This window comes from Staurois parvus, unplaced genomic scaffold, assembly GCF_062004578.1.
Source record: "Staurois parvus isolate SC_StPar_1 unplaced genomic scaffold, SC_StPar_1.0 ptg000147l, whole genome shotgun sequence".
Classification (NCBI taxonomy): Eukaryota; Metazoa; Chordata; class Amphibia; order Anura; family Ranidae; genus Staurois; species Staurois parvus.
Window position 1 is genome coordinate 28,455,379 of NW_028317943.1, and position 12,393 is coordinate 28,467,771.

Genomic DNA, 12,393 nt, shown 5'->3' on the forward strand with positions numbered 1-12,393 from the left:
TTGTAAAATTTATAGTATTTGCTGCAGGCTAAATCATACTTTGTCTCCCATTTTAGCATTTTTCAGTGCTTTTTTAAGCCATAATATTTGTGGTTATTGTCCCTTTAAAATAGTGCAAAAAAGTGTTTGTTTTTCTTTAAATTTGCCTGTTCTCTCCTTCATAAACTGCAGGCTAATAAAAGTGTTTACGTACTTTGCAGATAGTCTGTAAAATAGTTTGCTGACTTCTTTGTGGTGAAATAATGCACTCTAATGTAAATGTTTTGAGTACAAGCTGCTTGGTATCTCTCCTGTTAAAAGTGCAAACAAACTTTTTAAGTTATTGTGTAGAGAGTCAATACAATATTTTGCTATTTTTTGTGGGAAATAAATACATTGTAAAGTTGATTTTCTTTTTTTTTAATTAAAAACTGTTTGATCCCTCCTGCTCAACAAAATTGTATAATTCCTTCCATTGCATATTCCTTTTCCATGTGAAATATATACACTTAAATGTGGATATTTTGCCTGCAAAACTGAAAAATCTATTTTAGGCTGCAATGTCAAAATGTGGCCTGATAGAGATGAGCAGGGTAAACTGCTAATTTATGTCTAGGGGACAGAAAAGCAGTTTTACTTACCTGTTCCTCCGCTCACCCAGCAGACAGCATTCCCCCATGCTGTGGCAGTGGACTGTTCCGCAGCATTTTCATGTACAATGCAAGACTATGATCCCTGTATTAGTATTGATGACATCATAGGACTTTAGACCACTGTAGCATAGGGGAGAAAAGGCTGCGGGGATTGGTCTAGTAGCACAGAGGAGTCTGCAACCACAAGAGAATGGATAAGTTAAAGTGCTTTACCAAATCCCCTAGATATAAACAAGCAATTAACTGTCGCAGCTCCACTGCAAGGAAGAACTTTTAGGTATTCTGGAATTCAGCATTAAAGGCATCTCTGAAGCATGCAATGTAAAGAATTAGTATTTTTCCAATATCACCCTCAAAGTTGCATAAAATAGAGGACACTCTCCCTATCAAACATTTATTAAAAATATTTTTTGTTTTTTTGCATTGTACGTATTTCCCTGTCAGTGTTCAGCTTCTCATGCTGTTTGTTTGTCAATCCATTGCCTATTTGTCTTAAAAATTGACAGAATTATTTTCAAGATTTCTCCTTCCATTGATTTCAATGGAGTTTGCATTAAAGTTCACTATTTGTAGATTTTTTTATGAATTCTATGAAGGGCCCACAAATTGAACCAAAGCAGATTACCAATCACTAGTGCAGGTGATGATTCATAAAATAACAACTAAACTTAATAAAATATGGGGCTATATTGTAATACTGATAATAAATATAAATAATTATTTTCATATAAATTGTGCATAAAATAGCTTCTTCTTTTGCTGGATAATTCTTCATTTTGTTCCATGTGTTGGTCTTCTGCAGTATGGATGTCCATGTAGATAGACAGCTCTTAAATGCAGCATAGCAGGAATGTAACAACACAGCAACAACATCAGTTTAACATATTTTGCTTGTAAAATAACTTTTTGAGCTTGCTTATGGATTATGGCAGAGGTTAAGGTAATGTTGTAAAACAATTTTCAGTCATATCAATTAAATTTTCTAGACCTCAGTTTAGTCAAATGAGTAATCGTCCAATGGAATGGGCAACATCTTCAGTATAACACTCTTGTTGTGCAGCCATCTGTTTTTGCGAATAGGTGGTAGGTACATAAAGATGGATTTACATTAAAATAACCCTGTCACAAGCTTTGGAAATTCAAAATGAGCATATGATGACAAGATACAGAGGTTAACTTCAGTGATAACAACATATCAAGGGATAAGGAAATACAGAGTTTAAGGTCTCTTTCCCACTGTTGCTTTTTTGCTGCGCTTTTACCTTGCTAAAAGTGCAGGAAAAATGCAGTTAAAATATTTCCTTTTAAATCCTATGGGATTGCTCATACCAGTGCGCTGTAGGTGTGTGGAGTTCTGAAAAGTCTGCACCTTTCAAAAGTGCACCAGAAATGCATCTTCCCTATGAAATGAATGGAATCATCAAAAATACACCATGGTTGCATTTTTGCTTTGCTTTTTGAGTCACATGTCCATGTCCTGGAAGTTCGGCAACCAGAGAACACACCAGAAAAGCATCGAAAATGCACTGGGCAGTGTGGAAGGGTCCATAGGAAATTAACATTATATGTACATTTTGACTAAAAACTTTAACCCTATATTTTTCCCAAGTTACCATATTGGTTCCTTAATGTGACTGATTGCCTCACTGTTAAATAGGAAGTTATTGGAGAGTGTTTTCACCACAACACAGCCCCAGATTGAGTCCTTTTTAATCATATTCTTCATTTGAATTGCCTGGGTTTGTGATATCTTTAGTTTAAATCCCAACTCCATGATAATCAAAAACATTTACCATTAAGTGGACACCTTCCACACTACAAGGGTTAAATGCTTGTTCTGGTTAGGGGGCTTCAGTACAGGATCTATCACTTACCGTACACCCTTCTCCAGTCCCCTCTACCTTCTTCAGAATTTCTTATTAGTGGGTGAAGCCTCAGTGTCATCACATACCATACAGCAACATTAACCTTGTATTATATGCTTTGCAGGCTGGAGTTTAACCAGAGCTGCTCTACTCCTTAATCCCCTACCTGAAACATCAAGCAATTAACCCTTGAAGTGCAGGGGGGGGGTTTATTTTCATGGAGTTGGTCTTTAAAGTAGAACTATAGTCACAGATTTGTGTAGATTTGGGATTAGAACCTCTCTCAGGTAGTTACTACTCTATGTGTACCCAATGTAGTAGATTAACCCTAATTTAATGTCACTTTAGAGAGGTCTGCTCTCACTTGTCACAGAGGTCCTCTTGCTCCACTCTATCCAAAACATAAAAATGTTTAGCTGGTAACCTATTTCAAGCCTCACTTCCGTGTTATAGAGATACCACATTTGAATCTCTTTGGCACTGATACATTTTTTCTGTATTCCATTATTACTTTCTTCAGATATTGTAATTTGTAAACTGCCACGTAGAATACAAATATTTTGAAGGAATTTTCTGCAGTGATCAGAGTATTCTTTATCTTCCATTATGATTGGCTTCCCTGGAAACAGTTTCCACTGATGACCGTAAAAATTGCTTAAGTATATCAAGTTCAAAAAAAATTTTTTCTTGTACTTTTGCAGGTCTCTGGAATAAAAAAAAATATTTGTATAACTTTAAAGTGATAATAAAGGCAGATTTTTAAAAATAACAAACATGTTATACTTACCTGCTCTGTGCAAAGGTTTTGCACAGAGCAGGCCCAATCCTCCTCTTCTTGGGTCCCTTCACCAGAGCTCCTGATCCCTCCCTCATGCCAAGTGCCCCCATAGCAAGCTAGCAAGCAGCTTGCTATGGGAGCTCCTGAGCAGGCTCGCTCCCAAACCGCTGTTTTGTGTGTCCATTCATTCCCTGCTCTCTCCTCATTGGCTTACTGGCTATAAATGACAGCAGGGGGAGCCAGTGGCTTCCACTGCTGTCTCAGCCAGTGAGGAAGGGAAGACCTGGGAGAGCCACTGCTCTCACTGCTCCCTGGATCAAGATGGGGCTTAGGTAAGTATTAAGGGGGCTGGGGGGCTGCTGCACACAGAACATTTTTAACCTTCATGCATAAAATGCATAAAGGTACAAAACCTTTAACCTTTACAACCACTTTAATTACTGTATATGTTATAATCTCAAACATATTAGCTGTACATTGACCATAACGTTAGACTGATCACAATAAAAGTATTGCAACAATGTCACTTAACTGACAAAGTCATACTGAAAGTACCCTGCAAGAGAAGTAGAGTAATACTCTGAGCGCCACTGCTGTCTGACCCTGTCTTAGATAATATTTCTCACTGCTGGTCACTGTGGTTCCTTCTGCCAACAATTATGTTACTATTATGTCCTGCAGTAGCCTATGGGTCAGCAGGAGAATCTACATCAGGCAGCACAGGAAGTGTTGGATAGCAACAAAGCTCTACCAGAGAGGGAAGACTGAACCAACCACTTGTAGGATAGGTGAGTATTCTGCCTCACTGACAAAATCAGACTAAAATTACCCTGCAGGGGAAGAGAAGGAATACTCATCCTTCTGATAGTGTTGCACTTCACTCCCTTGCAGAGCTCTGAGTGCCGCAGATATCAAGCCCTTCTGAGTGTGTCAGATAGTGTGCTCCACCCATTGGCCACTGTGATTCCCCTGTAAATACATCAGTAATATGTCCTGTAGTGGCATAGGAGACACCTGGTAGAACCACAACAGTCAGCTGAGCACATGCCCAAAAATGTTCGATAGTAGCAAAGCTCCGCAAGAGAGCAAAGATTCAATATGCTTATCAGAAGTGTATGTATATATACAGTGTGCGTGTGTATATATATATATATATATATATATATATATAGACACAGTGCTCAGAATAAATGAGTACACCCCAAGAGATTTATCAGAAAACGTTTACTTTCCTTTCAGAATCAACATTTTCTATGGGGCACTATACTACAAAATACTTCCACAAATATGGGCCATTGATTGCAAACAAGATTTGTTGATTCGCACACACACACAAAAAAGTATTTCTCCTAACAAATTCATTCAAGACCAGACCATGTTGCAAAAATGAATACACCCCAATGAAAGTTTTAGGAGCAAAGTTAAATTTTAGACAACAAAATTCTAATTAACAAGAATTCAATTACAGGTGAGTCTAATTATTCATTAAGCAGGTGTCCAGCAGACAGTTAATTATAAAAGGGCATTTCTTAACAAAGAAAACCCCTTTCCATTTCATGCTGTCAGCAATGTAACCACATGGAAGAGAAATGTCACAAGGCCTGAGAATGAAAATCATTTCTTTACCACAAGAAAGGTGAAGGCTACAAGAAACGTCCAAGCCCTCCATGGAACTCAACAGGAGCGTCTTCTGATGAGAAGGGTTAAAGAAAATCATCATGCAAGTTCACTGCAGTTAGCTAAAGAAGTTGAAAGCCAAACTGGGGTGATTGTTTCCCGTGACACAATATAGCGTACACTGCAGAAGAATGGCATGCATCGGTGTTGTCCACAAAGAAAGCCTGTCCTAAAGCCCATGCACAAAATAGCTCCCCTAGAATTTTCCAGGGCCCATGCTGAATAAGAGGAAGACTACTTAGACTCTGTACTCTGAGACCAAGATAAATGTTTTTGGAACGAATGGCTTAAAATCTGTATGGTGTCGCAAAGGTGAGGCGTACAAAAAAAATTAAATGGTGCCTACACTGAAACATGGTGGTGGCAGTGTCCTTCTGTGGGGCTGCATGAGTGCTGCTGGTGTCGGGGAGCTGCATTTCATTGATGGTATCGTAAATTCACAGATTTACTGCTCTATATTGAAAGAGAATATGCTACCATCACTCTGTGCCTTGGTCATTGTGCACTTTTCCAACATGACAATGATCCAAAACACACATCTAAGGCCATTGTTGCATTTCCTATGGGGAGTTCTGAAGAGACAAGTTGAGCATCACTCTCCATCCAGCATCCAGGCGTTAAGAGAGGTGGTTCTTGAAGAATGGAAAAAGATAGATGTTGCAATATGTCGCCAACTTGTTCATTCCATGCCTAGAAGACTTGGTGCTTTTCTTACAAATCATGGAGGTCATACAAAATACATGTAGTAGTTTTTGTTGTGGGTTGTATTCATTTTTGCATCAACTAATTTGAGTAAAACTGAAGTTTTTGCAATGTAAATTATAATATTGACCTTACTTTCATGTAATGAACTAAACAAATGTTCTATAAAACTCAGTTTTGTCAAAATTTTGTAAATTGTTCTTGTGTTCATTTAGATATTGATTAAAATAATTGGCTTCAGGTGTTCCAATCACATCCATGGACACAGGTGTATAAAATTAAGCACCTAGGCATGCAGACTTCTTCTACATACATTTGTGAAAGAATGGGTCGCTCTCAGGAACTCAGTAAATTCATGCGTGGTACCGTGATAGGTTGCAAAAAAGTCCATCTGTGAAATTTCCTTACTACTAAATATTCTACGATCAACTGTTAGTGGTATTATAACAAAGTGGAAGCAACTGGGAACAACAGCAACTCAGCCACGAAGTGGTAGGCCACATAATATTATAGAGCAGGGTCAGTGCATGCTGAAGCGCACAGTGCGCAGAAGTTGCCAACTGTCTGCAGAGTCAATAGTTAAAGACCTCCAAACTTCATGTGGCCTTCAGATTAGCACAACAACAGTGAGTAGAGAGCTTCATGGAATGGGTCTCCATGGCCGAGCAGCTGCATCCAAGCCTTACATCACCAAGTGCAATGCAAAGTGTTGGATACAGTGGCCGGCCCCTTCCTGTTCCAATGTAACTGTGCACCAATGCACAAAGCAAGATCCATAAAGACATGGATGAGCGAGTTTGAGGTAGAGGAACTTGACTGGCCTGTAGAGAGTCCTGACCTCGGCTCAATAGAACACCTTTGGGATGAATAAAAGCAGAGACTGCAAGCCAGGTCTTCTCGCCCAACATAAGTGCCTGACCTCACAGATGTGCTACTGGAATAATGGTAAAATATTCCCATAGACACACTCCTAAGCCTTGTGGACAGCCTTCCCAGAAGAGTTGAAGCTGTAATACCTGCAAAGGGTGAGTCAACTCAATATTGAACCCTACAGACTAAGAGTTCATGTTCGTGTAAAGGCAGGCGTCCCAATACTTTTGGCAACCTAGTGTATGTATATATACACAGTGCTGTGAAAAAGTATCTGCCCCCTTCCTGATCACCATCAAACAAATTCTATAATTACAGAAAGGTAACCCGAGTAAATACAAAATGCAGTTTTTAAGCGATGATTTCATTTATTAAGGGTAAAAAGCTGCCCAAACCTGCCTGGCCCTAAAAGTAATTGCCCCCCCTTTGCTAAATCATAAATGAATTGTGATGGTTCTCATTGTGGTTTGCTGGAATCCCAAAGCCTTTGTAACCCTTTTCTGCAGGCATTGCAGCATAAGTCAAAAGGGGAATAAAGTGCTCCTAAAGTAAAAAACATACTTCACCTTTTGAGCTTTAATATTCCACTAGGACAGAAAAGTCACATTAGTGTGGTATAATTTCAATCAGCAGACTTTGTAGCTTGTATTTTGTGGTACATATATGGGACAGATTATGTAAACAAAAGTTAAGAAAACTACAGGAAAGTCCATTTTTACATATATTTATTATTTATTCCCTATAAAAACCAAAGAAATAAAATTTACAAAACCCAAAAGGTCAATAAAAGAGACATCTCCAAAATTTATTATCACCATGTGCGTAAGCTATATGGGCATGAGTTTACATACATGAGTTTCAATACATTTGCGAAGCCCTTTTTGAAGTGGTGGAAGTCGAATGGCAAAAGATATACAATACGGGCACTTAGAGGTACCTAAACATAAGTGGTCCCTTGGAAATTCCCGGACTACACAAGAGTTCCATCATTATTACTTAGATTGGGACTATGGTTCCATGTACACATGGACAAGGTGGTGTTGTGTTAACCAAGAGGAGGTGGCATTTGGCATTACATGCACATGCAATATCCTATGACTGCAGAGTGAAAGCATTACACTGATCCCAATTATTACCTATAATCGTATATATAATCTACCATGGGGTACGTAATGTTTGCCATCTCTTGTTTATTACGCAAACTGTGTAGGTTCATGTTCTAAAGTTTGTAACATGTTTAATCTTTATACCAGTTATAGTGTTATATATGCCTTGTGTAATATATTACTTAACTGTGTGGTTCAGGGCAGTTTCTCCCAATAGTGTTGTACCCACAGACATAGGGACGTGCCAGTGACAACAGGGAGGGCATGTAAGCAGGGATTGGTTTCCCTTTTAGTGAGGCCCCTCCCCTGGATAGTTGTGGGTGGATTCAGTTTCCTTTTATAAACTGTTGTGGGTAGAGCTCTAGTCACATGGGAGCATGGGAACAGGTCACCCGACACACGTATTGTAGGTTTGTGGCCTGGGCAGGACAGAGGGCCCTTCAGGGTTGGACTGACAGTAGGCTTTCGATAAGGAGCCACAGTAGGGGGACTCACAGCAGAGAGAGGATGGGAGAATTGGCTTAACTTTCTTAGTTCTGATTTATGTGCACTAAGTTGAACTGTACTGGAAGTCTGATTTGTGACTTTGTTGAAAAGACTGTACAGAAGGTTATTCCATTACTTACCAGTAAACTATGGGCAAGACATCATGTGTGGACATTCTTTATTCAAGGTGGTGGGCCTCAGAGCTGGAGTATCTGTGACACTATATGGTGGCGTTTCTCCTAAAGGCAGGTATATGTGTACCCTATCAGAAGAAAACTTGGGGTGGAGCCCTAGCCAGCTCAGTGGAAAGTGATAGTAAATCCAGGTTGTTTGTTTTCACATTTATTCCATCCTTTCTCACCATAGTACTGCTGATCTCATCCAGCCTTTTCCAGCCACTTACTGTCTACTTACACTTCACCCTCGGCACCTGATGCATCCACTGTACATCATTGCTCTGAACCAGCTTCCTGACACATTGTGCAGGAGTGGACTATGCCTGCACACTGTATATCTGTAGGACGACCAGTAGTCTCCAATAGGTATTGGAGAAGCACAACTGGGAGGGAGCTGTCACTGCATTACAGGAAGTGCCTGAACAGGAGCCTTCATGGAAGGACTACCAGGTATAATTTTAATTAAAAAACAAACTTGAAATTATATTAAAAAGTGAAAGATTTTATGATATTTAAATTATTGGGGTTCAATAGACATTAAAGCTATTTTCTCTAAGGATATGTTATGTGGCAGTAGAATATTCCCAAGTGCAGTTCCCTGGAAGTTTTGTTCTCCCACAGTTCACCCTAAACTGAGAAAAATAGATGGCAGATGTAAGACTGCAATAACCTTGAGATTTCCTTTTGGATTGTAAATGTTTACAGTTTAGAATATTAATTTGGTAAATATTTATTTATTATTTATTACAGGTACTTATATAATGCCATCAATTTACGCAGAGCTTTACATATATATTGTTCATTCATATCAGTCCCTAACCCTCAAGGGGTGTACAATCTTTGGTAGGAGTAGTATTTCTTTTAAGCATGTGCTGAAGGCGTATAGATGCCAGTTCGCAGGGGGAGAGAAATGCACATAACCCTTAAAGCAGAACTTAGCTCAGAGTCTGTTATCAGTGCAGTTACATCATCAAGACTGCCAAATGGTACAGCCACTAGACCCAGAAAAAGACTGGCAAAAGATGTCAGCAGTGGAGACAGAGATTCAAGGTAAAGTGTGGGCATCATATTGCTAAGAAGGGCACATTGGAGTATAGCTGTACTATAGTGTACTTGCACATTATGGCAACAGCCCACCAACCAAGAAGCACAAACGTTCCAGCTTAATATTGACATCCAATACATGCCAGATTAGTACCCTTGCAAGTGAGCAAAATGGATTTCCAACATTGACAAATCTGCTGTTGGACAAATTTGGAATTTGGGCTTTCTAAATAATCAAAAAAACCTTAAAGGATAAGTTCACCTTTCATAACATGTTCCATGCTACAGCCAGGGTGTAACATGTAACATGTTACGAACAGAGAGGCCCCCGCACCCCATGATCCTCCGTTGTGAAAGCTAACAGGGGATCTTCTCCCCCCGGTAGCTGTCACCAGCCTAGCCACGTCACTCATTCACAGTATTCTGTCAATGAGAACACTACAAGTTCAGACAGCTTTTGTGGCTGTCAGCTTGTAGTTTTCAATGAACTACCATGGCGCTGTGGAGTGCCGTGTTAGTTCATTGAATCTTCCTGTCAGTAAATATCTGCTTGTCCGTAGGATGTAAGGGCACACAGAAACACTGAAAGGTCTACAAAAGACCTGCATGGCACAAATGATCTGCTGATCACTGGTGCAATGCTTTAGAAACTCCAGAAACAAAAAATAGTAAATGCAGCTTTTTTTTACCTGCAAAAAATGTACCGTACATGTATTATTTTTTGTTAAACGGTGAATTTATCCTTTAACCTAAATACACTGGGCATCTGTGGAACATCCTGCTCTTTCTCCATCTCTTTAGCACTGTGGCTATGTTTACTAGCTGTCACTTTGACAGCTGGGATTCTTTTACTATCACAGAAGTAGATCTTGCTGCACTTATGTAAATTCACAGTATAGCAGAACAGGATCTGCAATATTCATATTTATGATTTAGCAATTTTATTGTGCTACACTGTTAATACTTTCTATTTTTTTTTAATTTTAACTTTATGTTTTCATTCATTTTTTCCATTATTTTTTTTGTGACTTATTTTAAAAAAAGGGGCAACAATTTTTTAGTGAAGCAATTAAAAAAAGGGGCAGAATTGGGAAAAACCTTTAATTAATTTGTAAATAACTTGGCCATGCTTCGTAATAAAAAAACAAGGCATACCTGCTCTCTGTGTCCCAGTAACAATTGAAACTTCTGCAACCCACTCTATCTGAATACAGGATATGTCCAAACAATATAAACCGGAAAAGATGCGCTGTGTCTTTTTAAATAATCTTGTAAAGTGCTGATGTGCAATAAATACTCAATTCATAAACATTGTACAGTGCTCATGTGCAATTAATGTCAACAAATTCACATATGCTGTAAACTATGCTATAGAATAACTCATAAAGTGTTTAAGTGCATATCATTCCATAAACAAATAAAGCCCACTCAAATTCATAAAGTGTGAATTTATTTATGTTAGTGAGTTTTTACCACGTATTAATACATTGCACATGAGCACCGAACAATATTTTATGAACTGAGTATTTATTGCACATTAGCACAAGATTATTTAAAGTGACATGCTTTGTAATAGGAGAATATAATTTTAGTATCATTATAAATGAGACAAATTAAAGAATAAAAGATGCACTTTGTATTTGAAGCAACATGTTTTGTCTATAGATTGCATCTAAAATAAAAAAAAATTAAGACAGTATTACCAAGAAAAGGACTTCTTTGTACAAAAAAATAATATACAGGGTATGATTATGATTTATGACAGGTACTTATATAGCACCATCAATTTACGTGGCGCTTTACATATATTTTGTACATTCACATCAGTCCCTAACCCTCAAGGGGCGTACAATCTAAGGTACCTAACTTACATTCATACATACATATACTAGGGCTAATTTAGACAAGAGCCAATTAACCTTCCAGCATGTCTTTGGAGGGTACTTTGATACCTTAAATAATGACAATACGGTTAAAATGTAAAAATTGATCTTGTCCATAAGGGCTAAACAGGTGCAAGATGTCACCTTTAGAAGAGTCCTGTAACTCAACAGCCCTGCTGAGTGATGCATCAAAGATTATTATTTGTGGTAATTTTCCTTAATATGCAATTTTTAGTCATTATCTGTCATTTGGTGTGTGACAAGTTATGGGACACTGCTCAAATTGGGGGTGAGATATTCAGTGATGCCATTGCTCTTTTATATTTTTGTTATTTGGAATATAGAGATTTGTAAATGATATACCAGAAGGGGCTCTCACTGGGTTGGTGCAAATACTCCCTCCTTGAACAAATATCAATATACTAGTCATTTAAAGTAGAACCTCTGACAAACTTTCATTTATTTTGGATAGAGTAAGGGAGGGTTATAACCCCTGTCAGGTTTATTCTTTTGTTATCAGTGTCCTATTACGGAGATTTACCTTCACTTCCTGACCCATAGCCAAAATAGGAAGTAACAGGAAATCCCTGCAATTATGGGTCCTTGAAGCCCCCCAGGTCACCAGAACTAGTGTCTCCCTTGGAAGAATTCTCCCGTATTACTTTTCTGGGGGCAGCCCATGATTTGCAATTTTCTTTTACTTTCATTTTCAATGATAATGGCAAACAGGAAAAATAGAGAGGATGAATCTCCCTAATGTGGGGGCACAGACCGCAATAAAAAATCTAATAGGTTTTCTAATCCAACTCCACTATACATTTTTGCCTTTAGTTATACTTTTAGGAGTGCATTGTCTTTAAGAAATCAGCCAACTCAAAGACTTGCATTTTGAAAGAAAGCAATAAAGCATGATCCCTGTGCAGCACAAAAAGCAGGCATGACAGCCTGCATTTGTAAAGACCAAATATATCTGTCTTATGTACTTATATACTGCAATTACAAATTATACACAGCAACAAAGCTTTATGACATTAAAGTGGTTGTAAAGGCTGAAGTATTTTTTTTCTCTGCATTAAGGTAAAAAGTTTTTCAGTATGCAGCTCCCACCCCACCCCACCAGCCCCTTCTTATACTTACCTGAGCCTGATCTCTCAGCTTTCTCTCTCCTCATGGG

General features: G+C 38.4%; 1 protein-coding gene across 1 annotated transcript in view; it reads right to left on the reverse strand.

Annotated features, from left to right (window-relative positions):
* Positions 1-383: 383 nt before the first annotated feature.
* The window catches only part of LOC149464859 (uncharacterized), a 90,301-nt gene continuing 78,291 nt past the window's right edge, over positions 384-12,393 (reverse strand). The window contains exon 11 of the mRNA XM_089674187.1: positions 384-3,202. Within this exon, the coding sequence (XP_089530313.1) occupies positions 3,092-3,202 (111 nt within the window). The 3' untranslated portion in view covers positions 384-3,091. The remainder of the gene's footprint in view (positions 3,203-12,393) is intronic.